Here is a 25,247-nt window from a genome sequence, read left to right on the forward strand (position 1 = left end):
TACCAACACGATTCTCTATATCGATAGTATCGTCATTGTCATAGGCATTACACTTTTTATCCATAACGATTATGATTATGATTAACGATCGCTAAATATTTCGCAGGTTCTTCGCTTTGCCACTTTCTCCTGATATTCTTTGAACATTGATAGACCAATTATACCGATAAGTGAAATAGTATGAAAGTAGCACTTTGAAGATTAAGGTAAACCATTAAAGAAACACAGGACGCGTCAACTCCATTTAAAAATGTACAAATATTTTATTGTTCAAACGCACATTCGTGCTTGCTCTTTAACTGCTGACGCATCCATCGAGCGTATCGATACTTTGCGTAATATAAACAGATGCATACATCGAGCAAGATAGTGCGGAGTTCTTGAATTTCAAGATAGTTGAGTCTCGTTCTTTTTAATCGCGAGTCTTATTTTTTTGATATTAAATTATAAGATGGATCTTTTTTTAAATCTTCGAATATATAGATTACAAGATTCATGGGACCCAGGGATCCTCGGACTGTCAAATTCTCGGCTACTATAAGATTCACTTATAATTAAATAGTTTCTCCACTTATAATTAAACAGTTTCTGCGCGCGTAAAAGCACAAAAGTCTAATGAGAGTTCATGCGCTCTGTACAGAACTATAGGGCGCGCGCCCCACGGATATCTTCTTTGGTCGTAAGTGCCACTTCTATGCTTCCATGCGGAGCGATTTCCTTTCCCTGTAATCCCTGAAATCTGTCGATTCAGACGGGACCTCGAAAAAAGAAAATCGCGGGAAAAGGAAGGGAAAAAAAAAACAGAGACAAAATAGCACCGCACAGGGGCTGCGTAGTTCTTTCTCCGCGTCCTCTGTCACTACAACTCGAATATGTACAGATCGCTTCGGTGAAGCGGATAAATTGTTCTCGCGACTCGAACTTCTCCCCTTGTTTATTTCGGCATCTGGCTACCGTAATCCACGTAGACGCGCACGACCTCGCCGCTGTATTTTCGCTGACTGGGCATGAAGTAGAAGTCCGGTTGGTTCGCTTGGGCCATGCCCGCTGGATTATGCATGCTCTTAGGACGTCCATAATGGTCTCTGCGGTCTTGGGTGTAATAACCATGCTGGATAGGCGCCGAGTGTCTGGCACCGGGTGCACGTGGCAGACTGTAGGTTGCTCTGGGTCCCACTAGCCTATTAGGTCCCTCGACAGCATCGATACCGTTTATGCCATTCGTGCCATTGCCGGTCATCTCCCTGGGTCTCGGCAGGCTGGAAATCGGCGGCGGTGGCGCTTTCTCCTCCGTCTCGAACGCCTCGAAGGCGAAGTTGGTGTTTGCACCGGAAGCATAATCCTTCCAGGCGTTGCTGGCGATCAATCGCTCCTATTGAAGAAAAGAATAATATATTTAGAATGCGAAGAATTTCATTTTTTTATTATTTTCTCTAAAATCATGTCTTATTACTTTCTTGGAAATTATCATCTCATATATTTTGTATTGATACATATATTTAAAAAAATGGAAACAAGTTAATTTAACCATTCCATATTAGAAAGAAGGAAAATCAAACAGAAAAAGTGACAGTTCATGTGTGAAGGTGTGGAAACATGCGATTAGAGAGTAAGAAAAAGCCAGATAAGAGAGAGTGTTAGCCAGATATCTGGATTAGAGAGAAAGAACGTGAAACGAGTGTGACATTGCGCACCGATTATGCACTTGACGAGAAGCTCTACCAGCTGGGATTAGTCCGATGCATTTCGGGTGGGACGTAGTGATGCCGAAGCTGATGATGATGATGGTGATGATGATGGTTGTTGTTGTTGTTGTTGTGATGATGGTGATGATCGCCATTTTGTTGTCGATGATATCGAGTCGCGTTCGTGCGATGAATCGGGTTGAACGCGTCGGAGGAAGCCAAAGGCAGCGAGTACACCCTCTTTTTTGGTCGCGGGGAGCGCGAGTCATGCAACACAAGCGAAGCAAAAAAGATGTTTCGGGTTCATTAGGGAGCGGAAGCGTAGTCTTTTATACTACAGAGTGTTCCAAGAAGGCAAACTAACTTCTCATATTATTTTTGCGAGGTAAAAGAGGAAAAAAAATCCGGCTCAAATCTTAAATCTCAAATTATGATCTTTTTTTTTTTCTCATGATTTTACGACTCGATCTGGGATTCGTTCAACATCGAGTTATTCTAATTACTCATTAGATTTGTTGATTAGATCTGTATGATATTACAGTTATTTAGTTAATAGTTGCTATGACAGGCGCAAGAGTTTTATCAAAATTATATTTATTTTCTACGAGAACATTTTTCTTGGAACACGTTAAGAATCACAAATTCGTTAGAGATGGGGAATAGAACAAAACACTCAAGAGAAAGATCTGAAGATGCGAGAAAACAGTGAAGAGAGAAAAAAAAAACACGTGAAGAAGAACAAGAAGTACGTTCTAACGTTCACATATAGAACATACCTTAGTTGCTCGTCTCTTCGAGCTCCTGTACAGAGTACAACTGGCCTGAAGAAGAGCGAGGGCCAGCAATGCTGCCACGCAACCAACGACGATATAAAGTTTCGTTGCGCCTAGGAACAAGTCCGTCGCGGAAGGTGATCGATCGTACTCGTCTTCGGTTTCTATGTCGTTCACTGAAAGTAAATGTAATACATATTTCTATCTTGAAACTCGAAATATTGCCGGAGATGATTAACATTCGAATGAACGACGGTATTTAAAGTTATGTAATATCGAACTGTATAATTCTTGAAACTTTTAAAACAATTATCAGAGATACACGGGCTCTCGAATGTCAATTTGAGATAGAAAATTTATTGAGAAAAAAAGGAAGTTTCATGTCGATTAATGTATGATGTTTAAAAATTCATTGCTTACCTCGGGGTGCCCTGACAATTAAGTACTGCGGGTCGACGCTGAGTGCTCCGACCTTGCCGGTCACGAGTGCCTCGCGCAACGCTTTTTCTGCTTCTAGGCCAGTGTCCGCAGGTTTCAAGGATCTGCCCTTGGCCTCGTTCTTGTCGAGGATTAGATTCATGCGCGCAATCACTCCTTGCTCGTTGTCCCTAGAGAACGAACGGGAATGACATATTTTCAAGTGTCGCACTTTTTGGCCGTTTTATTTTTTTTTCTTTTTTACTATCATGCTTTATCTTACTTTCGTAATTCGTCAAGTCGAACTTGATAGTAGCCTGGAAGCTTCTCGAAGACTGGTCCGAAGCTCTCCGATATCCTGTTTGAGATCACTTCAAAGTCGGGACTGTCGGGTGTGGGCGCCATAAATCCATCACCCAAGTTAACGAGTTTGACTTCGATATCATAATGTAATCTTGGTGGTGCGGGCGTGGTTTGATCTTCAATTTCTAAGTGAGCAATCGAATAATATTCTTAATAATAATATAAAACATTTTGGCAAAATAAATATACAATTATTATATGGAATAATTTTTCGTTGGCTAATTAATTAAATAGCAATCGTAATCATTTTAAAAATAAGATAACGAGAAACTGCGTAATAATAATTTAATTAAACAATGATACATTGAATAATCACGTCGTAACGTAAAAATGTTAATCAATACCTTCAATGCCACAGGATTTGATGCATATCCTGTCGGACGAAACGACCGGCTTCGCGTCGTGCTTCCGGATCTTCTTATTGATCGGATTGAATATACCCCCCTTGACCGGGAACATCATGTACAGACAGTGATCGTCCGTGAACGAGAGATCTTTGCTGTCCTTTGTTATCCGCTTCCTTGAGAATCGGAGGGTAGTCATGCCGTTCTCGATACGACCGCTGATGTTATAGACATCCTGCGACGGATCTAATAATGGTGCGTTGTAGCCGCTGATCCAGGTGTCCATCACGAAAGCACGGCCGTTCGTCTTGTCGACCCAACCGAGCACGGCATCAGTTTGCGACTAAAGGAAAACACGTCCGACATTATTATTATTTGAAAATTTTCTAAACTCCGACTTTTGTGGAGAGGAAAGCTGAGACGGTCCATTTAAGCGGCGGCTTTCTCTTAGCTTCAGCTTTTAGACTCAAGTCGCGGTTCAGGTTGAACTAAAACAAACTCTTACCATACTACTGTCGTCGGAAAATCCAACTCCTGTCCACGTATTGATGTTTGTCGTGGAAATTACGAACGTTATCAGATCCTACGGAGGAAAGTTTTCGTAATATCATTTTCGTTTCAAAGCGGCTTTGTCTATTCTTGCATGAAAAGGGAAGAGAACACGAGACAAATACCTTTTTACCCTTGTACGTCCATTGTATGGCATATTCGCAGGTACCATTTTCCGGCGAGCAATTTCTCGGATAACGCCATTGACCACCGCAGCTTCCATCTTCCAACGCCACACCGCCGGCGAATTCCGGCTTTTTAGCTTCGTCTGAAATGTCCGAAGCTATTATTAAATTTGCGCCAAATAAATCTGAAATGCGCATATTAGAAAACAAAAGTATCTTGACAGAATTAATAACAGAATGTTTTTTCCGCGCAATAAAAGTTACTTGTGATAATAATTCTCAACAATTTATAATCGAGAAGAAGAAGAATAAAATATGAAATATCCAGAAGGAAATGAGCTAGAATATCCGCCGAGTCGGATATTCGTTATTCGATCTGCGAATTTTAATGCCAAGCGGCTAGAGGTGCGCGCGAGGCACCTCGATAGTCACGGGATAAACGCGGCAGAGGCTGAACGGATGACCTCACCGAAGAAATTCATCGTGACCGCGCCTCTCTGCATTCCGTGGCCGTGATATTTGAGCTCGTCGACCTTGTAGAAGTCTTTGACGCCGACCTTGGCCTTTTCGATCCCGCTAGCCGGCTGATGCACGTACCTGCCCGGCTCTTGACCTTTCGCCCAAATCACCTGCATGTTCCCGTCGCGGATCTCGTGATCGGTCGGCTCGCTCGCGGCCAGCTTCCTGCGGAAGAGCATCGTCGTGACGCCGTCGCGTTCGTAGCCGAACGCGGCGGTCAGGCTGTCCCGGCCGTCCCAGTAGGCGTCCTTGCGCGGCGTCGACCTGTCCCTCGTGTAATAATCGCCTATCCTGTAACTCGCCCCTCGCGCGGTGCCGATTATAATGTCCGTGCAGTCCATGGGGTTGAAGTCGTGCTTGGGCGCGTACTTGTGCCCCGGCGCCGGTAACGATGCTTCGTAGATAGAAATGTTCAATTAGCACAAAGCGAGGAAACGCTCGCTGCGGATTTGTCATGTAGAATGTCTAAGATGAAATCGAACGGTGGAAACTGAAATGCGTTTTTATACCATTTTTCGTCCCTCAAATTTCTCACAATCCTCGTGACTCGTGTCTTCTATACACGCCACGAGAGGAAACTAAGATTTTGTATCAATGTTTTTTTTTTTTTTTTTTAATATATTAAAAGTTAAACCTTTTCAGCCCTCCTGTTGATTAAAATATTTTTACACACTTAAAATTATGTACGTTCCCGTTGAGTGCATTTCAGTTGACATAAAATTGAATTATTCGTCCGCATGAGATGAGTCGATGTTATGGTAATGCGGTGGATTAAATGGTGTCCTACGATGTCGTGAGAGTGATCGTGACGGGTGGAGATCGAGACACGTGCAATATTCGTGTCGAAGTAATGCATGCGGCCCGGAAGTTATCGGTATTTACAGGAGAAAATATCAAATTTCGCCGTTGGTTGAGCGTGGTTATAGCGACGGGGACGTGAAGCGTAAGCGTTATCGACGTTATCTCTACATACGATTGTTTACTCTTCCCTGCTTGCGTTAAAGACGCAATTTGGCGAAATTAAATCAACGGGAATTTGTGCGAGGTCAGGACAGTTGCATTAACATTTTGCGATCGACGCCGGCATCCGGCGAACGGGATAGAGATCGCTCTCGCGTCTTATCAGCACGCTAAATACGCTTTCACGCCAAATATTTGCCGTTGCGATCCTCACGTTCCAGTCGTGCAAACTTTTACCGGCGGTCGTACGATTATCGTGAAAGTCGCGAATATCGAAAGTAATGAGCGATGTGCGTACTACTGATTGTTGTTCGAGATGTCCTACAACTACGAGAGATTTTATATATTTTTTCGTTAAATTTCTTTTCATCAACGTAATGTGCTCGTATAGCTATCGGAATTATTGGAATTTTTCGAATGTGTTTCGTTGGAAATGACAAATGTTAAATAATTGAAAGTTAGGAAGCGAAAAATCTCTGGTAGCTCAAGAGTTAATGACATGACAGCGTGGCGATATGTGCGGAAGTAAGCGTTAAATCGGTCCTCAGTTACCTTTCGTTGCTCCCGACTTTGGACCCACGTTGAGCTCCGGTTCCGAGTTGGGTTCTGGTTCAGATTTAGGTTCCGGTTCAGACTTTGGTTCCGGCTCAGAACTGGGTTCTGGCTCGGATTTTGGTTCCGGCTCAGAACTTGGTTCTGGCTCGGATTTTGGCTCTGGCTCGGATTTTGGTTCTGGTTCGGATTTTGGCACCGGTTCAGAACTAGGTTCTAGCTCGGACTTCGGTTCTGGTTCAGAGATGGGTTCTGGCTCAGATTTCGGCTCTGGCTCGGAGCTGGGTTCTGGTTCGGATTTTGGTTCCGGCTCAGAGCTGGGTTCAGACTCGGATTTTGGTGTCGGCTCAGAACTGAGTTCAGACTCGGATTTTGGTGCCGGCTCAGAGCTGGGTTCAGGCTCGGATTTCGGCTCTGGCTCGGAGCTGGGTTCAGGTTCGGATTTCGGCTCTGGCTCAGAGCTGGGTTCAGGCTCGGATTTTGGTTCTGGCTCGGAGGTAGGTACTGACTCGGATTTTGATTCTTGCCCGACGACAGCGCTGGACTCGCCGACCTGTTTCCCTGTGCAACAAAGCATCGTACGTCGTGCGAGCTACCTACTTATCGGGGCCATCACCTCGTGCGTCGTGTCTCGAAAGGAGGCTATTGTTACAAAGACTACTGGGATTTCTTGGGTAAATCTACATATTGCTATTAAGTTCCCGAGCAAGCGAGCGACTCATCGGAGCTGTTCCGGACATGAATACATGATACATACCAATAGCGGAGGCCACATCTGCCTTTGGAGATCTTCTCTTGCGGCCTATATGAAAAAATGAGTTATCAATTAAAGATCGCAAAAAATATTAGATTGCTAAACTCACGTTATAAATTATTTTTGTTTTTATTCTAATAAAACCGGTAACACAACATACAACTTTTTACGACAGTTGCGACTAACATTAAGTCGTGATAAATGAAAAGAAAAAAATATTAGCTTTATAAAACGTCGTAATATTACATAACGTTTATGAAAGTTTCAATATATTGAAAAATAAGTTAACGTTAAATATAAAAATAATAAGAGTATAATATTTGTGATGTTCATTCGTTCATGTCTTCTGACGCTCGTTGCGCGTAACGTGTCATTATTCAAACGCGAACTGTTTTTGTTTGCATTGTCATTTTTTATGATTGACGTTCGTGTAATTACAAACTCCTTGAACTCTGATTGCGAATCAAGTGTAACACGTCGGAATACATTAACTAGCAATGATAACGAGTTAATAACTATTTACTTATGCGCAACAAATAAGAAATGAATAAGAACGCTTATGAGATGCATATCACGCATATTCTGCTGAATATTTTTTTCCTGATACAGGAACATTTAAACATCCACTTTGTAAATAAGGTTTTCGTACAAGAACTGCCGCAGGAAACGACGTGAATATCAAGGAAAAGCAACCGTTGCAGCGTAACGTCTATGCAACTTCCTGAGATGCTCCGTGACAATAAATATTTTGCAATATCGACAAATACTTTCTTTCCGGGAAATAATGACGTGATATAAGATGATTAAGAGATCCTACCTTGCTTCGTGCTGACTTGATAAGTTACGCTGGTCTGCACGGTGACGTCGACATCCGGTCCCGATGTCACGCCGAAATGTGTGGCGTCCGCCTTCGCCGATCGCCTCTTCGCTATCGATTTTTCGCCTTCCAGGCCGAGCTCAGGCTCCGGCTCAGGTTCTGGTTCTGGCTCCGGTTCCGGTTCCGCTTTCGGCTCTGGTTCCGGCTTAGGCGTGGATTTATTGACCTGCTCTGATTTTGGTTCCGGCTGCGGAAGCGGCTCCGGGATGTCTTTGATCATAGGGAAGGATCGGCAGCTTGGACCGAGATCGCTGGGTCTCCATCCAATACCGATCCACGTCGTGGAGTTGGCCATAAGAATACCTTCTAACTCTTTGCTTTCCTTTAGGATCCGCCAATAGAATATGACATCGTCGGAGAACCGCTTCATCGTGTACGCATCCAGATTTACATCGATGCTCTTTACCGCTGATCCTGAAAATCAAAGAACGCATGCAGGCCGTACTTCTCGTTGTAGTTTGTTAGTTAACGTGTACTCGGCTTATATCTATGCATTGTTTATTTCTCCTTTTTGTTTCGGTCTCATCTCGTAATCGATGTCGAGAGGCGGAACCACCGGTTCGGCGTGAATGTCCCAAAAGCGATCGTCGCGACCCAATGACGCGCGAGAAATTGTCGAAGGGAAACTTACTCTTCGCGCAACCCGGACCGAACCAGCCGGCGTTGCAGTAGCATTGCTTGGTAGGCGCGGTCGTGCCATCATTGTCGATGCACGTGCCCTGAACACCGCAATCCGAGTTGTCCAGGCACTCCTCCTTAAATTCGCACCTCGTGCCGTGATAGAGACGGTCGCACCTGCACCTGCCCAGCAAGTAACGCCCGTGACCGCTGCAGTCCTCCCGGTAGTCCTTTCTATCGCGGATCTGTCGGCAAAAAGATTGCGAATCACTCGTGAGGAAACTCGCGGGGAGGAAGGAGAAGAAAAAGTTCCCGCATCGAAAATCGACGTTGTTAACTCCCGCGGGGATAATCGCCGGGACATGAATTCGTACGAATCGACGCAGGAGGGACAAAAACGAGGCACGCAAAATTCAATACGGCGATCGTACGATTACGATGATACGGAATTATGGATCAATTCTGGAAAATTATTAATGTATATAAATACGTTAAGAATCTTTTTAAATCTGTTTTCTTAAAAAATTTTCTCCTCGTCGCAGTTTTGATTTAATAATCGAATGAGATATCCGTTGATGACGCGATGAGATGTAACTTGCTACTGCAATTTAATCGCGTCGATATTCCTCGTCATTTCACTCGTCGATTAAATTATCTTTGCTGCGGTTAATCGGGTTAGAAGCTGCATTTTCCAAGAGAAATCCACGAGAAACTCACGTCGATGTCGGCACACGACCAAAATCTGTAGCTGGAGCCCCATTCCTCGGCTTCGCGCAGCAGTCTGATGGTGCAGTCCGTGCAGGTGAAATCTTGCGGCAGCTGCACGGCGTAACTTTGCGCCCTGAAAATTGACAATGTTAGACTCGATCGAGTAACCAGGAAGAGGATATGTTGTTATGTCATTCACTTACGTAGCATCGTCCTCGACGAACTCGCTGTTTTGTGTAATGGGCGTCAGATCAATCAGAGGTCTATCGTAAAAATCTAAGATCTGAAGACGGAATCCTCCCTGAAAGTTGGAGAACGCGCACGTGAAAGGGGGGAAAGAAGGTATTTGTTTACATTAAAAATACATATATTTAAATATCCTATTTATTCGTATATATCGATATTTTTGATATCGATTAAAATTCTAAGCCTTAATTGTTTATTTAACATTAAAAATGCAATAGGATTTTTGAATAAATTTATATCGCTCGTGCAGGAAATGAAAAATGCGCTTCACGAACGAACTGAATGTCCGTTCATCCATCCATTTATGTTTTGCTCATTCATGCCATTCCGTTAAATTTATGGCTTTTTCTCGAGTTCCGCAATAAGTGACACATCATCGAAACGAGGCAACGCGGTAGAGCGGCTTCGATACCAGCCAATAGGCGGAATTGATGCAAGCGTATTCCGGTCGTCTGATTTCTCGATTTTTTTCTCTAATAATCTCGCCGAGTTGCAAGAAACATCGCGGATGATTCGTTCCGTCGCCATCAATTGGCTACGCTATACTCAATAAATCAACAATAACGGATCAGAATTTCCCCGCTTTGAGTTTACTGGCACAACTAATGCTATTACGATCACTCATATCAGTGATTATATCAACAAATATATTAACTAGTTGTATTAATTAACTGCATAATTATTTTACGATTAGCCATTCCTCGCCGTCCAAGTAAGTAAAGATTTTTATCTTAAAATTCCAATCATAAATCAGGATGACTAATTCATTCCGAGTAAGTAGATATATTTTTTCCACCTCATGACTGAACTAAAAATCATAATAATAATTTCCGAATTTGCGTTTACGGCGAGAATAGCGATAAATGGAGTCGCATCGCGCGAACATGTGGCAGGCGCTTCTCGGTCATATTATTTCTGTTAACGTTTACCCGCGAACTCGCAATCACGCGCTTGCGACACACCCACTTGGCTTGGTTTATGAAACGTGCCCCAAATTCAGAGATCACGCGCATACGACGAGTCGCGGACTCCCCCTCCTCTTCGCACCCTCCCGATCCCTGAACTCGCGGATGTAATGACAGCAGGTTTTAATGAGCGGTCTACCGATTGATATGCGCCATCAGTTGCGACACCGTGAGATTCTTCATAAACGCGTCCCGAGCACCGTTAGGAAAGTGCCTGGCACCGTATGCAAGTTCATATGCGCTATTGAGTAACATCCGTCGTCCCCGTCATCCCCGCCGTCCGTAGGAAGCGTAGGCCACACATAAGGATTATCGCGACGCGATTAACAGCCGCGAATACTATCGTAACTTAATCGAGGTGTAATTCGCAACGTGTAATTCGCGTTTCGGAATTGGCAATTCGCGACTGTAGACACCGACCGACCCTGATGATCCTCAGCCCCGACGTTATTCGAATTATCCCTTCAAACAGTGCATTTTTTTTATTTTATATTTTTAGGGTTTTGAAAAAAATCAATGATCGTCGCGTTCATTCATCGTGCTTCTCGTTCAACAAAATTTCATTGATCTCTCCGGATTTTTATTTCTATGAAGCAAAAAACATCCGGACTCAGATTTTTTGTTTTACGATCTGCGTTTTTCTGCGGGATGAATCGTCCTGGTCGTTGAATTTGGTATTTGTTTTCTGAATATCTCGTGACACCTACGGTGCGATAGGCGTTCGCGTGGATGCAAAAGACACGGCGGTGAACGAAAAACCGGTGGCGGCCGTCGCGATGGTTCCCCCCTCCCCTCCCCTCCATCGATGGAGGTCGCCGCGAAGGAGAGAAAGGGAAGCGACGAAGAGTCGCGGCTACGTGGTACCGCTTCGCACGGCGAACACACCTGCACTCTCGGCAGGCACGGTTGTTATTGTCGAATTTTTCTCGTGCCGCGGATATTTTCACAGCGGCGAAGAGTAGGGGCAGGGGATTCCAGGCCGCCGTGCCGAGATTTCAAACCTGTGCCCGTCGTAACGCAATCCGCGCGGATACTTATTGCGGGTGTACCTTCTCGCTGGCTCGCGAGAAGGATCTTGCAAAATTGGAAACGACTAGCTCCTCTTCCGCTTTAAACTGCGGCGATTGTTCTAAGTCTAGATTGTGTTTTAATGAAAGAGAAAAAAAGGAGAGATGAGGTGATTTTTAAATATTTTTTTTCTACATTTCCAAAATCACAACCCAATTTTTTTTTTGTATTAATTTGGACAGATTTTTAATGAGCCTTATATGTTTGCTAAAAATATGAAGAATTAATATGAAATCTTTCCCATTTTTATTTATTTCTACTATTATGCGTATCTTTAGAATGCCCTAATGGATAATGCAGTAATTTTTAGAAAAGGAAACGCGGTGCTTTGCTCTTACATTTATCCAAGAGCCGTCGCCGGCTCTTGGAAAAATGTAAATGTAAAGAAAACATATAAAAAAAAAAAAAAAAAACGCAAATATCGTCGCGGTAATCGTGTCGCAAGGACGCAAAATCGTTTGGAGAACGAGGCGTCGCACGCGAATGCTCGCTCGCTCGCTCGCTCGCTTTTCGCCACACACGCTTCGCCGGGCAGGACAATCGCGGCTTTTGCACCGTTTAGCCGAAGGCGAGATACGACGCCTTTTCTCGCTCGAGCGATCGTCATCGGCGACGTTCGAGTTACGGTACCCGGCATACCGATCTGTTCCACCTCGGAGGCGCTCCAGGCGTCGCGTCTACGTGTGCGAGGCTGCTCGCTTCTGCCTACCTTGCCTTGCCTCACCTCGCTTCCCCGCCTCGCCGCCTCTATTCGTCCTACTCGTAGATCTACGAGGAGACCACGCTCGTGAATAATTCAGCACGCGTCACCTTGAGCGATGAGCGCGCGTAGGCAGAGGAGAGGCCTCTTCGGCACTCGGCACTCGGCACGTCGTCGTCGTCGTCGTCGTCGTCGTCGTTGTCGTCGTTGTGGTACTCCTCTCCTTTTCGCAGAACCACGTGCGGACAAATTCGTAATGTCCTGTGCACGCCGACGAGACGTCGAGTGCTCGTTACACGCTGAATACGAACCGACCGACCGGCGATTCACGACGTTATCGTCGATGCACGACGAGCACGTCGGACGAGCGTTTCCTCGTCCTGCCTGACGATGCATTTAATGAACAATGAGAAGGCTGTTGTTGTTGTTGTTGTTGTTATTATTATATTTGACGATACTTGGCAAGCTTTTACCGCGGCCCGGGGGAAAAGGGCGAAAACGGTAAAATAAAAGTCTGTCATTATCTCGAGCTGAGAATGGTGACGCTGGATAGAAGGCAGATTTAATTATCGGTGTGACGTTTCGAGTTGATATGGAGTCATTATATTATGCAAAGATGAGAAGAAGGCCCGAGAAACGTTTTTTCCTCGTTTGAGAAGTTTGTAAAAATCGAGTTTGGTAAATAGACGTTTTTTCTACAATCTGATAACGTGTGATCCGACTCTTCGCAGTGTGCGAAAGCACTTTCTGCGAGAGCTCGTAAAGGTTTCTCTCTCAGATTTTAATAAAGGGGAACGTTATTTCGTTTACGGTCCAGTATAATTCTGTGATAACAGAACGCGATATCTCCGGCAATTCTCGAGGCTTCGCTCTCCGACAATGCTTTCGGAGAAGCTCATAAACCTGTCCCTCTCTTTTGCTCCCGCAGTTGGCGGGAAATGGCGAGAATTGATTTTAACAGAATAAGAGTCATCGTTTACGGTCCCCTAAAGTTTTGATAATTCGCTGCGTCTCGTTAATCTCACGCTTCATGTTCGGTTAATGCTTTCTCCGGAGGCTCGTAAAGCTTTCTCCTTTCGGTCATGACTTCGATGACCGCAAGGAAATCGTGCGTCCGATAAGGATTGCACACGTAATCGAGAAATAATTAGAATTCAATTTATCTGGATTTAAATCTATTTTCAATTATAAATTTTTATATATCTATAATTATTATAAATAATTAGAATTTAATGTAATTATAAAATATAAAGTAATTATTTAGAATACCTCCTTATCTCCGATTTTGATAAAATTGGATTCAATCGACGCGGTTTCACTCAAAATAAAAGAATCTGACGGCGCGGAGGAGGGGGAGGGGGAGGGAAAAGTCTTCCCCTACACACATGTACTTTGCGACGCAAAGCGTACGATTCCACATCGGTTTACAACTTTCAACACACTTTAAAGGATAGAAAATAAAAGTTTTTCCTACGTATGTCTATTTTAATTTTAACCGTTCAGAAAGGCGTATACGCCTTGGAAACATTCGGCCGGTCATTACGGCCTACTGTGCAATGCGCGAGCGCTGTGTAAAAGGATTAATTACCGCGATATAGAAGGTTAAAAAGAGAGAGAGAAAGAGAGAGTGAGAAATCTCAGTGCCACATACGTGGATACCAACGGCTCACGAAGAATGCTCCATTATGCCGAACGCGTTTTATGCCGGGGACGCCGAGCCCGAGGAAGTGGTCGGCGCTACGGAGAAAGTGGTCCCGATGCGAAATAACAAAACGCACGGTTCGCGATTTTATCCTGTCTTCACGTAACCGCTGATACCGATTTTTAAGCAGCCGCTGATTGCCTCGAAGCGCGGATGTGTGAACGCACGGCGTGATTTAACGCCGACGGCGATGGCGATCGGCCGTTTGTTTTCCTTTCTCCTTCGTCAATTCGCGTGAAGGAAATCCAAGTGAGACGTATTTCGTGTAACGCGGCATACGACACGTAAGAAGATACAGCGATTCATTCAAGAAACGGGTTCCTCCGTCTTAGTTCCTCCTACCGAGCGAGCACGCATAATGCGATGAATAATGCATTATTAAGTTAACTCGGTATTACCGCAGAAAAGTGCAAAATAAAAAAAAGAAAAGACAAAGAAAATAGGAATTCCCCGTGCGAATCTCGGTGTCATAAAATTAGAATGGAGATTTCAATACCGCAAAAGAAAAGTAGACATACATCGCGAACGTTGCGCGAGAATGGTAAAAGAATGTCGGCATCATAAAATATTCAAAGAGATAACATTTTTCGAGTCTTATTTTGAATATATTCAAGAAATTACCGTTATGCTCACTTATTATTTTTCCGAATACCAAAAACTCGCCGGATTTCTTTTCGTTCTGCCGGTGAAATTCCTGGCAGTCCTGATATTATCTGGCTCTTACTTGTCTTGTAGATCGTGCAATAAAAATAACGCAATAAAAAAAAAAAAGAATATCGCAAAAGACTCGCGAGAGCTTTGCTTACCCTGTGGGGATAGGCGAGGTGCCACGTGACGTTGAAATTGCTTCCTGCCAGCAACGACGTCTTGACGTGACCTGAAAAACAACGTTGAAATATCAAACTTAGACTGCGACAATCCCAGTGAGTGAAGTGCGATGTCGGACAATGACAAATTGTTTTTGCGTTCCGCGCTATCGGCGATTAATTCTGAAAATTCGTTTGCCGTTTAAAAAGTCGCGGCAAGGATTTCGATTCTGGCCTCGTTCGTTTCGGCTCGCTCGTTCCTCTCGCAACCTGTTCCGGAGGTCACGTAAACGTTAACGTCGACGATCCGGTGGCACTCCGAATGGAATGTCCATCGCGGGACACTTCTCGCCTATTAATTTACATTCTGCCTTCCACCGAGCATTCCTTCGAGCCTCTCGAACGAAGCGAGACTTCGGAACGAGCGATGTACCCAATTGCGGACCCGGACTCGTGAAGTTTCACCTCGGCTTTTAAAAAAGAATCACGTAAAACGGGTCACGAATGTGAGCGAACGAATATTTTATATCACGCGGACCCGTCTCTCGAAGAGTTTGACGAAGCGGAAAATACATATACCGAATTTGATCTTTAGATCTCCGAGGGACGAAGGTGAGCCGGCAACGTGACAGATATTTTCCAGTGCGGTCACAATCGTAAAATGCTCCACATAATTATTTTTCTACTTTCTTTTATGATAATTGCTTTGGGAAAAGGAGACCGGTCTCCGTACCGTAGGACGTGCCGAACGCGCGAAATTTATGCATTAATTTAATATAAATGCAAATAGCTGATTACCCCCCTCCCCCCCCCGGTACTTTTAATCAACTTTTCCGGTATTACCAGTAATACCGGTCCCTTCCGCTTCCCCAAGCGTCTCCGGAAGGAAAGCGGTTCTTCTCTTCCACTGACCGAACGGAGCCGTCGGAGCGGCTCGATTAAATTACAACCGCGGAAAGAAAAATTTATTGCCGCAGCCGGTATGCGTTAGCGCAATCGTGGAGGCAGTCAAGTCAAACTGCGGCTAGGTTTTAGTCATCGCAATCTATTCCTTAACCGAGCTAAAATTGAAGCGAAGACAGATAGCGGTTAATAAAAATCCGGTGAAAAAAACGCTCGTGATTTTCAGAAATTTTTCCGGGAAATGTAAACATATTATGAGTAATATTGTTTCGCTCGAGAATTATAATATAATAAAGGTGGAAATTGAACAAATGTGATATTAAATAGATATTAAATAGAAGATATTTTTTGTTTCCATCTCACATCGCGGATTCCTCGATTGATTCGTCGAGTGACGAGGGACTGAGTATTGGAAAGAAATATAATGATACATAATTGGATCGCGTAATCGAGCGACGTCGGCAAATGAGAGATAGATACAATCGCAATCTTTTAATTCGTCAATTATGGTCGACGTAAATGTCACTACGCAACCGCACGCACTTATGTAGCGTGACGCGCGTTCGCGCTGCAATTTTCCACGACCGGTTACGCGACTTTTTCGCAATTTCGTGCGACGCGTGAGAGAATAAGCTAGCGTGGTACAAATTAATCACCGCCCCGATAATGAGAGAGGAGTAGGATAAATGAGAGCGGCGAACTCGGCGCGCACTCGGAGAGAAGCCCCCGAGAAGAAGAAGAAGAAGAAGAAAAAGAAGAAGAAGAGGACTCGTCGCCTCCTTTCGCGTCGGGCCGACGAATAATTTCGCGTTACCCACACGGGAGAGAATAATGATATCTCTCTTTTCTCTGTCGCTTATGTAACCCCGCGCAGTGCCATCTACGGCGTGGTCTTAATTACGCTTTCGCAAGGAAAAATGAGGGGGAGGAGGTGGGCCGATGACACCGAGCAAGGTAATTGCAACGGCCTCGCGTCTGCGACGCAACAATGTGGAAAAACGCCAAACGTGTAGTTACGAGCTCCTTTTTCTCAACTTTTCACCCCGCTGAGTTCGCCATCGGATCCGGGAGTTCTCTTTTCTTCTTTGCACTCTCTCGCTGCGAGAAAAAGAACTACGAACCACGAACCTCCCAATTAGTCTTCTTTTTCCTTAACTTTTCGGAGATTAAATGTCCAATCGATTATCGATGCCACTTTCACATCTATATCTCGTGTGCGTTTTGTCTTGAAATTTTTTTCTCCGGAGAGGAGAGGAAGGTCGGATCCTCCCGGCTTCCCGTGAGACCGGCGCTTCGCGCTGATCCCACCTTCCCCTCCGCGTAGATGCGGCCCTGGAGTGAGTATCGGCGGTTAGGTACGCGTAAAACATGAAAGGTAATGCCCGCGAGTACCGAGAGGCTCGCGCTCCCTTCATGCAAGTCGGTGAAAGTCGCTTCGAATCGGACCGACTGGCGGCGACGTCGGCGGGCTGTATCCCCCACCGGGAGAGGGAGATCGAGCGTTAATGTCGTTTTCCCATAGAAACCCGTGCCCCCTGCGCGGCGCCGTCGCCCCATGCATTCAACCCTTCCTCTCCCTTTCCTCTCCCTGCGCCGCTCCTCCGTTGGAGAGACGAGCGCGCGAGAAGAGTCTTCGTCGTTCGGTTTCCGGAAAAACGCGACACGCTCGCGAGCATGACGCGAGCGGAATTCAAATCCCTATGTATGTATTACTCTCCCCCCCCCTCCCGCAGCGCGATTCCGACGTTCCGTCAAACGTCAAGATATATTCCGCAAAAGTGAGCTTGAGGCTGTTAATATTCCGTGATATTTTTTAAGTATATTTAGCTTTCTAAAAATGGAGCTCTCACAGATCTCTTTTTAATTCATTATATCCGCTTTTCAGAAATATAATACTTGTATTTTTAATATGTTAATAAATTTTAATAGGTATTTTTTTGATTGAAAAGAAAATGGCCCAAAATCGTCCTGAACTCATTTTTATCGATAAAAATGTTTTAAATGTGGCCTTTTAATCAGTGATTTCTAAGCCTTTACTTTAGAGACACCTTTGTTGTTAAAAATTGAGTTCAGAATAAACCACAGTTTGTAGATTAAGAAATGCATACAACGGTTTCAACACATTTTAATTTCAATACATCTTTTTCTCGCGCTCGAAGCATGTTACAGTCTCGCGAGGTTAACGACGACATTTGTTAAATAACGATACGAAATACCGATGTACATATATTCAATTAATTCTTAAGCCTGGATACTCGATTCTGACATTTCTGTCAGTGTTTTATAACCGTTCGCTGTATTAGTTTTCGCGTCGATGTCTTCACTGTTTCATTAAACATCCATTTCCTCACTGAAGGAGAGATCTAACTAAAAATTAACCACCGAAGAACCCCAAGATGAAAACGAACACTTGAAATCTGCACGCGATTAATAAGAAACAATAATAATAACAATAATAATAAAACTCACCACGAGGCATGCCGCATGGTGCCGGCGTTCTGGCGTTGTCCAGGAAATCCAGATCGTAGTGCCTGGCCCTCGGGAATGTCAAAGCCACGTGAGCGTGTGCAGTTCGCCAGGACGTCATCGCCATCATCATCATCATCATCATCATCATCATCATCAGCAGCGTCAGGGGCGACGCAAGGAGCATCGAATATCCCGTTTTCCGTGACATTCTCCCGTATGAATGCATTTTCGCGAGAGAAAATAATTATACAGTCGCTGGCAAATGGAGATGCAACGTCCTTCACGACGTCACGCTTCCGCGTTTTCTATCCGCGACGATTTTTCCTCTCCCGAGATTTCCTCTCCACCTGCTGCTGCTGCTGCTGCTGCTGCCGTTGCTGTTGCTGTTGCTCTCGAGTCCTTCCCGTCTTGCCCGGCATGGGCGAGCCCAATTCGCTCCTACTCGCTTCGGCGAGACCGATCTGAAAGCCGAGCGATGAACTTTGTTATTTATGATCGATCCTCGATCTCGATCGCCGTTCGCGGAGATCGCGGCCGGCAGCCACGGCCGCACTTTTCTCGAGATATAAATCCGGATTCGAGAAGGCGCGTATCCAACGCGCCCATTGTCCGATTCTCACGTTAGAGATTAGTTAGATTAGTTAGACGCGAATAGAATACGCAATATTATCGGCCCACCTGCGGAGCGAAATCCGCGGTAATCAAGGAAGATTAAGATGATCGAGAAGCCAAGTTCGTAACTTCTGTAAGATTTATCTTATCGCATACGTGACTTATCCTACCTCCGTTCGGGAGGCATCGATCACGTAATCTCCTCGCAGAAGCGAGAAGATAAACAGTGAAAGTTTCGCGTGTTAGGGAACGATAAGAAGTGAGAATCTTCACATGAGTTTGCCGAAATCGTCCTCGAGTACGAGGGAATGTTTTTTTTTTCCTTTTCGGGCACGCGAGCACGTGCAAGAATATTTGACTAGAAGAGAGCCTCGTGTGAGAGACGCGAAAAGGTGAAAAGTGAAAAGTGGAAACGTTCACGTGCGAGTTGCTGTCGGCGCGGTCGCATGTTAATCAGCCCGCCGTTCGCGAAGTCGCGTGGGAAATGGCTCATGTGAAGATGGATTCTTCAGTTATACACGAGGAATCGACTTGCAGGAGGAAGATTCTTACGAGTGCCGTAACCTTGCCGTGTCACAATGCGTTTTACTCGTAATTGCGCAACGCCACGATTTGCAATATCAGATACATATCGAATTAAAATTTGCATCGCGTCGCATTTCCAAATAAACAAAAACAATTTCTCTCACCGTTTTCGCTCCGTGCTGGACTTTAAATTAAAAAAAAAAAAAAAAAAATGAGTTCACGCGTTTCTCTCTCAATATCAATCGTTATAATTCGAGATCTCAAGTAGAATCGGGGAAAAAAAAAAAACGATCAGGTGTGAATCAGAGCATGTTCGTTGAAATCGTATTTTTGGTAATAACGAGAGATATCGAACGGATTTAGTAATAGCGAAACTTCCATATTTCACCGGAAGCATGCCACTGGAGCACGAGGTACACTTTGATAAATACATTCGCAAACACGTTCGCCAGTTCTTCGGTGGCTTTCGCCGTGTTAGACGCTTGTCTCTTTGCACAATTCCGGCATCCGTTAATCGACGATGATGTATGTCGGCGTGCCAGAGAACGTAATAATTGCAAAATAAACACGTAACGAGTGGATCAGAAGAAGAGCCTGACGTGGCACGGTGTGGAGGCGGCAAGTGCAGAAGGGAAAGGAGTAGGAGGAGGAGGAGGAGGAGGAGGAGGCAGCAGTGTACATTTCTTTGACTCGCTATCGATCCCCGCGATCGTGCACGACAAGCCGGGATGTTGCGAATCGCATAATTCGAAGGATACCATCGATACGCGTCTCTTACATACCGCGACCTCTTTGCTACCACCTCCTTCTCCTCCTCCTCCTCTTCCTCCTCCGCTTGGCGGGGCAGAAGGACGCGCGACTAGAAGAAGCTTTAAGAACGGTCGCCAGAACAGATAAAAAAGAAGAGATAAAGAAAGTATGAACTCTTCTCTTTGACGAAAATTAATTTTTAAAATATAAAAAATAATTTTACAAACGTTCTTTATATCGTCGGAAAAAAATATCTGTATTTCTTAAATCTTTTTACTTACATTTTCATTATCAATTCGAGAGCTAATTGGTATCTCTTTCCCACACTTCTGCACCGATTCGCGTCGCCGTGAGTCACGTGATCGATTAAAAGCCGGACCGGGGAAAAAAGTACGGGGGGGGGGGAATTTACATTTCCGATATAACGAGGATTAGATCGCAGTTTCGCAACCGCGCGAATTCCGGTCCTCGATTTATTTCTTGCCCGGCATTAAAACGTACTTTCCATCCCGACGTGTACGCTATTCGCCGCGCATGGCGCGCTCATGAGTCATCGAAGTCGCGATACCGCCGTCGGTGGAACGTGCGTACGTCCGGATCGGTGGCGAACAATGGGCGCGCTACAGCCACCAACCGGTAATTATCTCATCATTAACTCCCTCTTCAGTCGCGGACGTGAGAAACGGCCACCGTCGCGAGAGCCAGCCGGAGGCTCCCGAAAATTGATCGATGACTCTCGAACGTCCCGGCCGACTAGGAACGTTTATTTAATGTCAACGGCTTGACTAGATGAGAATATTCGATATTGATTTCAAGCATCCGAGGAACAACTCTCACGTATGAAGAAGATGCGACAAGTGCGACGCGTCTTGACGCGAGGGAAACTCTTTCTCGTCGAGTCTGTCACGCGAGTGTAGTCAAACGGCGTGAAAATATCGCGGATTGGAACCACCTGCGCGTTGCGTAATTCGCAATTGGAATGGAAGCGTGAAGAGAACGCATCTCGAGAACGATCTTCCCATCGCGGTGACACGTCGAGAGAACATCGATGAACGGTCTTATTGAGGCGTCGGGTTTCCGACGTGGGAAGCGACGCGGGAGGAACAGATACGCGTATACGGCATATTGTTCCTCAAATTGCAGGCGAGGATGTAGCGAGGCAGGCTAATTGGCGGAAAGCAAGAGGCCTGTTCGCGTAATGGATAATTAAGAATTTCGCATCGCGAGTATTAAGTCTGAATTGAATTTTCACTGAAGGAGACGAGAAAGCGCGAGAGCCTCCGGAAAACGTTTAGACGAAAGGTCGAAGGAAAAATTATTCTCAAACGTTTCGCGGACGTCTAATTAGATTGTCGACACATTAAGTAATTTGTTTCGGCACTTTGTGCGCAAATTCGATGTTAAGGTTTTTTTTTTTTTTTTTCTTTTAAATCGTAGAGGAAAAATATAAAATGAAAATTTCAAATACATCAGAGAGAAGGAAGGTTCGAGTCTGAGAGAGATTCTTGTACAGGCAGGATAGTTCCTTGCAGGCAGGATAGTTTCCTCCTTCGCCACGGAAAGCGAGCATGGATACCCGAGCATTTCGATGAAGTTCGTTCCCTCCGATGACTTCGCTCGCGAGAAGCGAGCACGTAAAAAATAGCAGCTATTACGGGATCGGCCGGAGCGGAACAGCACGCGAGAAGGACTCGACGTTATTACCGATTTTGCGTGCCGGAAAATGGACGGGTCATTCGGCAGGCGCTGTCAACGGCGTGATCGCGACGGATAATTGATGAACGAAATATATCGACGAGGATAAACTGCGATGAAGGAACGGGAGGATGATCATAGTTCTTCATCGCCTCCTCGTATACCGCCTCGTAGCGCTTTTGTTAAAGCAAGTCATTATTTATTGTGTCGACGTGGAGATTCATTACCTCGAGATTACGATAATGCTAATAAGATTACGATAGAGACAACGAGAGAATAATTCTGTCTCAACACCCGATTTGTTGATTACGAAAAGAAACGAGACATTGAAAATTCGCGAACTCCTTCTTTTTAGGATTCTTTTTTATAATTCCTGTTTAAATAAATTCTGAGTAAGCTGACTGACACACAAAAACATTTCGCGTGACTAATAAACGCCAATTTGATTAGTCACTAAAAATTCTCTCCGGCGAATAGCTGTGGATATTACGTAGGTGTGGAGATTACAAAGAAAGGACGAGGGAAAGGACTCAAGGTCTCAGGACCCGATTCGGTCAGAGCGCGTCTCAGCCTAAATATTTGACCGTTTCTCCAGCGTCTCGTCAAATGAGACTTCAGGAATTTAAAAAAAAGTCGGAGAAAAGGAACACGCAAGATATATAAAAGCATGAAACGAATAAAAATTATTTTTTACGTGTAAATTGCGTAATCTGAGAAAAGGCTGTGTCGGGCGTCTGAGAGAAGACCGATTCGCCGCTGCTTGTCTCGGAATTGCCTTTTAATCGCGGGAAAGAACCGCCGATTGTTCTCATTGATATATCGGTCCGCGTGCACGAGGAGCGGCGTAAACGAGCGAGCGAGTGGTGTCGGGAGGTTCAGGAGCGAGAAGAGGTGGGAGATTAAGACCGCAACATACATGGAACGGTTCTCCTTCGTTACGTCCTGGAGAGCTACCTTTCGGCATTCCGGCGAACGCGATGCCGTTGATCTCGTTGACTTCCCGTTCTCACTGACGCATCCTCAGCGCCGGCGCTGAGGAACTCGCGGACGATCCCATGCCGGCAGACGCGGAAGTCGGCGCGACGCCGGAAGCGGCGTCCTTCGCTCTAATCGCCGGGATTCAGTCGCTACGCCGTCGAAACGTGACGCATAAGTTCAATCTGTCCTTGGGACCTTCTCGCGAAGAACTTCCAACGACAGTCGCTCACTCGGGGAAATATGGTATGATCGCCTCAATTGCGAAAGTGCCTCACGCTTAATTATAGCGACAACCCCGTTGACAATATCCTTGTATATAAAATAAAGATTATAAAAAATTCTGTTGGCTCTGTCTTCGACAATTGTTATTCAACAATTATCTAATAATTTTTACTTACTTACTTACTGACGTAAATTATGTAAACGGAATATCGAGGAAAATCGATCGTTCTAAGAAAGAAGTAAGAGGAAAAAAGGAATCGCGGGATCTCGAGCAGACTTCGCGACGTCGGCTGCCGATGTCGAATTATTGCGAGGACGTTATTCAAGCGGCCTTGGCCGATCGGGCGTTTCTGCCGATCGCGCTCGTTTGCACTTCGCGGCTCTCGTACCTACATACCTGGACCGGCCGGCGGTCACGATGTTATCTCTCGCGAGTGCAAGGGGGGGAGGTACGCGGCGCGAGGGGGGGGGGGGTCTCCGCGAGACGCTTATGGAGAACGCTGCCGCGGCGGCGGTTGCGGCGATGTATGTATTATGGAAAGCGAGCTGGCATTCCAGCGAGCGTCGTCGAACTCATTAACATCCCGTGCTCGTTGGCGTGGCACGCCACGGCGTCCCTCGTTTTCCCTCCAAATAAACAAACTTGTCGGTGTTACGACACCGGAGTTGGATAGAAACGATAATGCGCCCGACGTGATATCCGGCGTAAATCCGGCGCGGTCTCGCGTTGGCGAGGAAAAAAGGCAGCGGAATTGAGGACGAATGCGACCGGTGGTTACTTTCGGTATATTTAATAAACATTGTTTTACAATTGTTCTTCTCTTTGCATAACTAGAGATGAACGAATATTTTAGTTTAAAAGCACGTTTCTCTGACGATATAAACAGCAGACGCGTTCTTAAGTTTATCAACAATTAACAACATATAAATCAATTCATCAAATAAGAAGGGAGGGTGTGCGTCACGGCGGGGCCCGACCATGAATCAGTCGTGAAAACTCGTAATTATTTTGCGAAAAAATATCATCTCAGCCAGAAGTCGAACCTGGATCTCCTGCTTACCGGGCAGGCATTTTATCCTTTCGACTGCAGAGGCATGTGATGATATTTCGCAAATAACGTGTTTAGAATAACACGTCAACAATATAATGATACACATATATACATATATCACAGTATACATATATATATATATATATATATATATATATATATATATGTGTATATTCTCTCGAATCCTCACGACCGGGTACTCCAAAGAAATGATGGTCCTAGTCTTTTGATGGATGCATCAATCAACAACATATAAATTATGCGAGAATCAGTGAAGAAGGTATACATTTCTAAATATAAATTGCCAACCATGGCATCCATGTTTTCATAAATTTTAATCTTTCTTAAATAAATGAATTTATACTTGTCCAAATTTGAATTACAAATAATAATCAGTAGAAAATGCATCGGCGTTTCTTATCTTATTTTCTATATTTCCAAGGTAATTTTAACCAAATTCTTTCGATAAGATTTTCAATGACCAGATGAATGGTTCCTATCTCTCTAACTTGAATGTCGGATGGCGAGAGATTTTACGAACATTTTCTTGTCGAGAAATTACAGGAGCGATACTCAACTCTTACGGTTCACGCTTGCGACACGTTCGACGAGTAGTTAACGTCAGCTTATTTCTCATGGAGTAACCAGCCACTGGGTGGATGCCGTCGACCTCGTCGGGGCCGATGTTATCACGCGCCGTGTATTTTCATTCATCACCGATCTCAAGCTGATTGTTCATCATCGGCGTTCCGAGGCGTTCGAGATGTTCGAATGAACTTAAACCCAACTTACCTGGCTGCGATCCCCGTTCCTCCTGGTCTCTCTTTCTTCGCTTTCCTCCGCTCTGCGAGAAATCCTATCCGAGGACAACGCGTTCCCGCGTCATCACGAATCCGAGAGTGGTCCGGATCGCGGGGGGGGGGGGGAATTCCGCGGCACCAGGAAGCCTGAGGAACTCTCTCAGCACGCGGCCATTTTGGTGTGGCGGTCGACCGGATATTCGCGCAGCACGTCCGCGAGACTATGAGGAAAGATCGCGAGATCGAGAGAGCTCGGCACCACTTTACCCGCGAGATAATACCATCGGCCACCGCGACACCGCGGAACCGCGTAGACAACTGACGGCGACTCGCCTCCGTCGAGCGAGCGAGCGAGCGAGCGAGCGGGCGGACGGCCGGGGCGAGCGAACGCCGCGAGCGAAAACTCACTTTACGCTCTCCTCCACTACCACTTTTGCCTCCCACCTCCGCGATGGTCGAGGACTCGCTCGCCCGCTTTCTTACCTGACTGCCTTACCTCCTGGCCCCGCC

The 25,247-nt window shown here is 45.2% G+C and overlaps 1 protein-coding gene across 3 annotated transcripts; it reads right to left on the reverse strand.

The window, feature by feature from the left end:
* Positions 1-239: 239 nt before the first annotated feature.
* nahoda (DOMON-like domain-containing protein nahoda) lies at positions 240-25,247 on the reverse strand. 3 transcript variants are annotated; one of them, XM_011647874.3, is made up of 18 exons: positions 24,730-25,247; positions 18,104-18,564; positions 14,732-14,802; positions 9,448-9,545; positions 9,254-9,377; positions 8,550-8,781; positions 7,859-8,332; positions 7,045-7,089; positions 6,288-6,848; positions 4,726-5,169; positions 4,257-4,399; positions 4,088-4,165; positions 3,583-3,925; positions 3,159-3,363; positions 2,879-3,066; positions 2,462-2,634; positions 1,695-1,925; positions 1,231-1,372 (listed from the first exon to the last, which is right to left on the reverse strand). In XM_011647874.3, the coding sequence occupies exons 2-17, from the start codon at positions 18,327-18,329 to the stop codon at positions 1,719-1,721; spliced, it is 3,612 nt and encodes a 1,203-aa protein (XP_011646176.2). In that variant the 5' UTR covers positions 18,330-18,564; positions 24,730-25,247; the 3' UTR covers positions 1,231-1,372; positions 1,695-1,718. The 3 variants fall into 3 exon arrangements, with proteins under 3 accessions (XP_011646174.2, XP_011646176.2, XP_011646175.2); XM_011647872.3 differs by lacking the exon at positions 1,695-1,925 and having other exon boundaries at positions 240-1,372; positions 24,730-25,235; XM_011647873.3 differs by having other exon boundaries at positions 1,238-1,925.

This window comes from Pogonomyrmex barbatus, unplaced genomic scaffold, assembly GCF_055798465.1.
Source record: "Pogonomyrmex barbatus isolate J1 unplaced genomic scaffold, ASM5579846v1 scaffold6, whole genome shotgun sequence".
NCBI lineage: Eukaryota > Metazoa > Arthropoda > Insecta > Hymenoptera > Formicidae > Pogonomyrmex > Pogonomyrmex barbatus.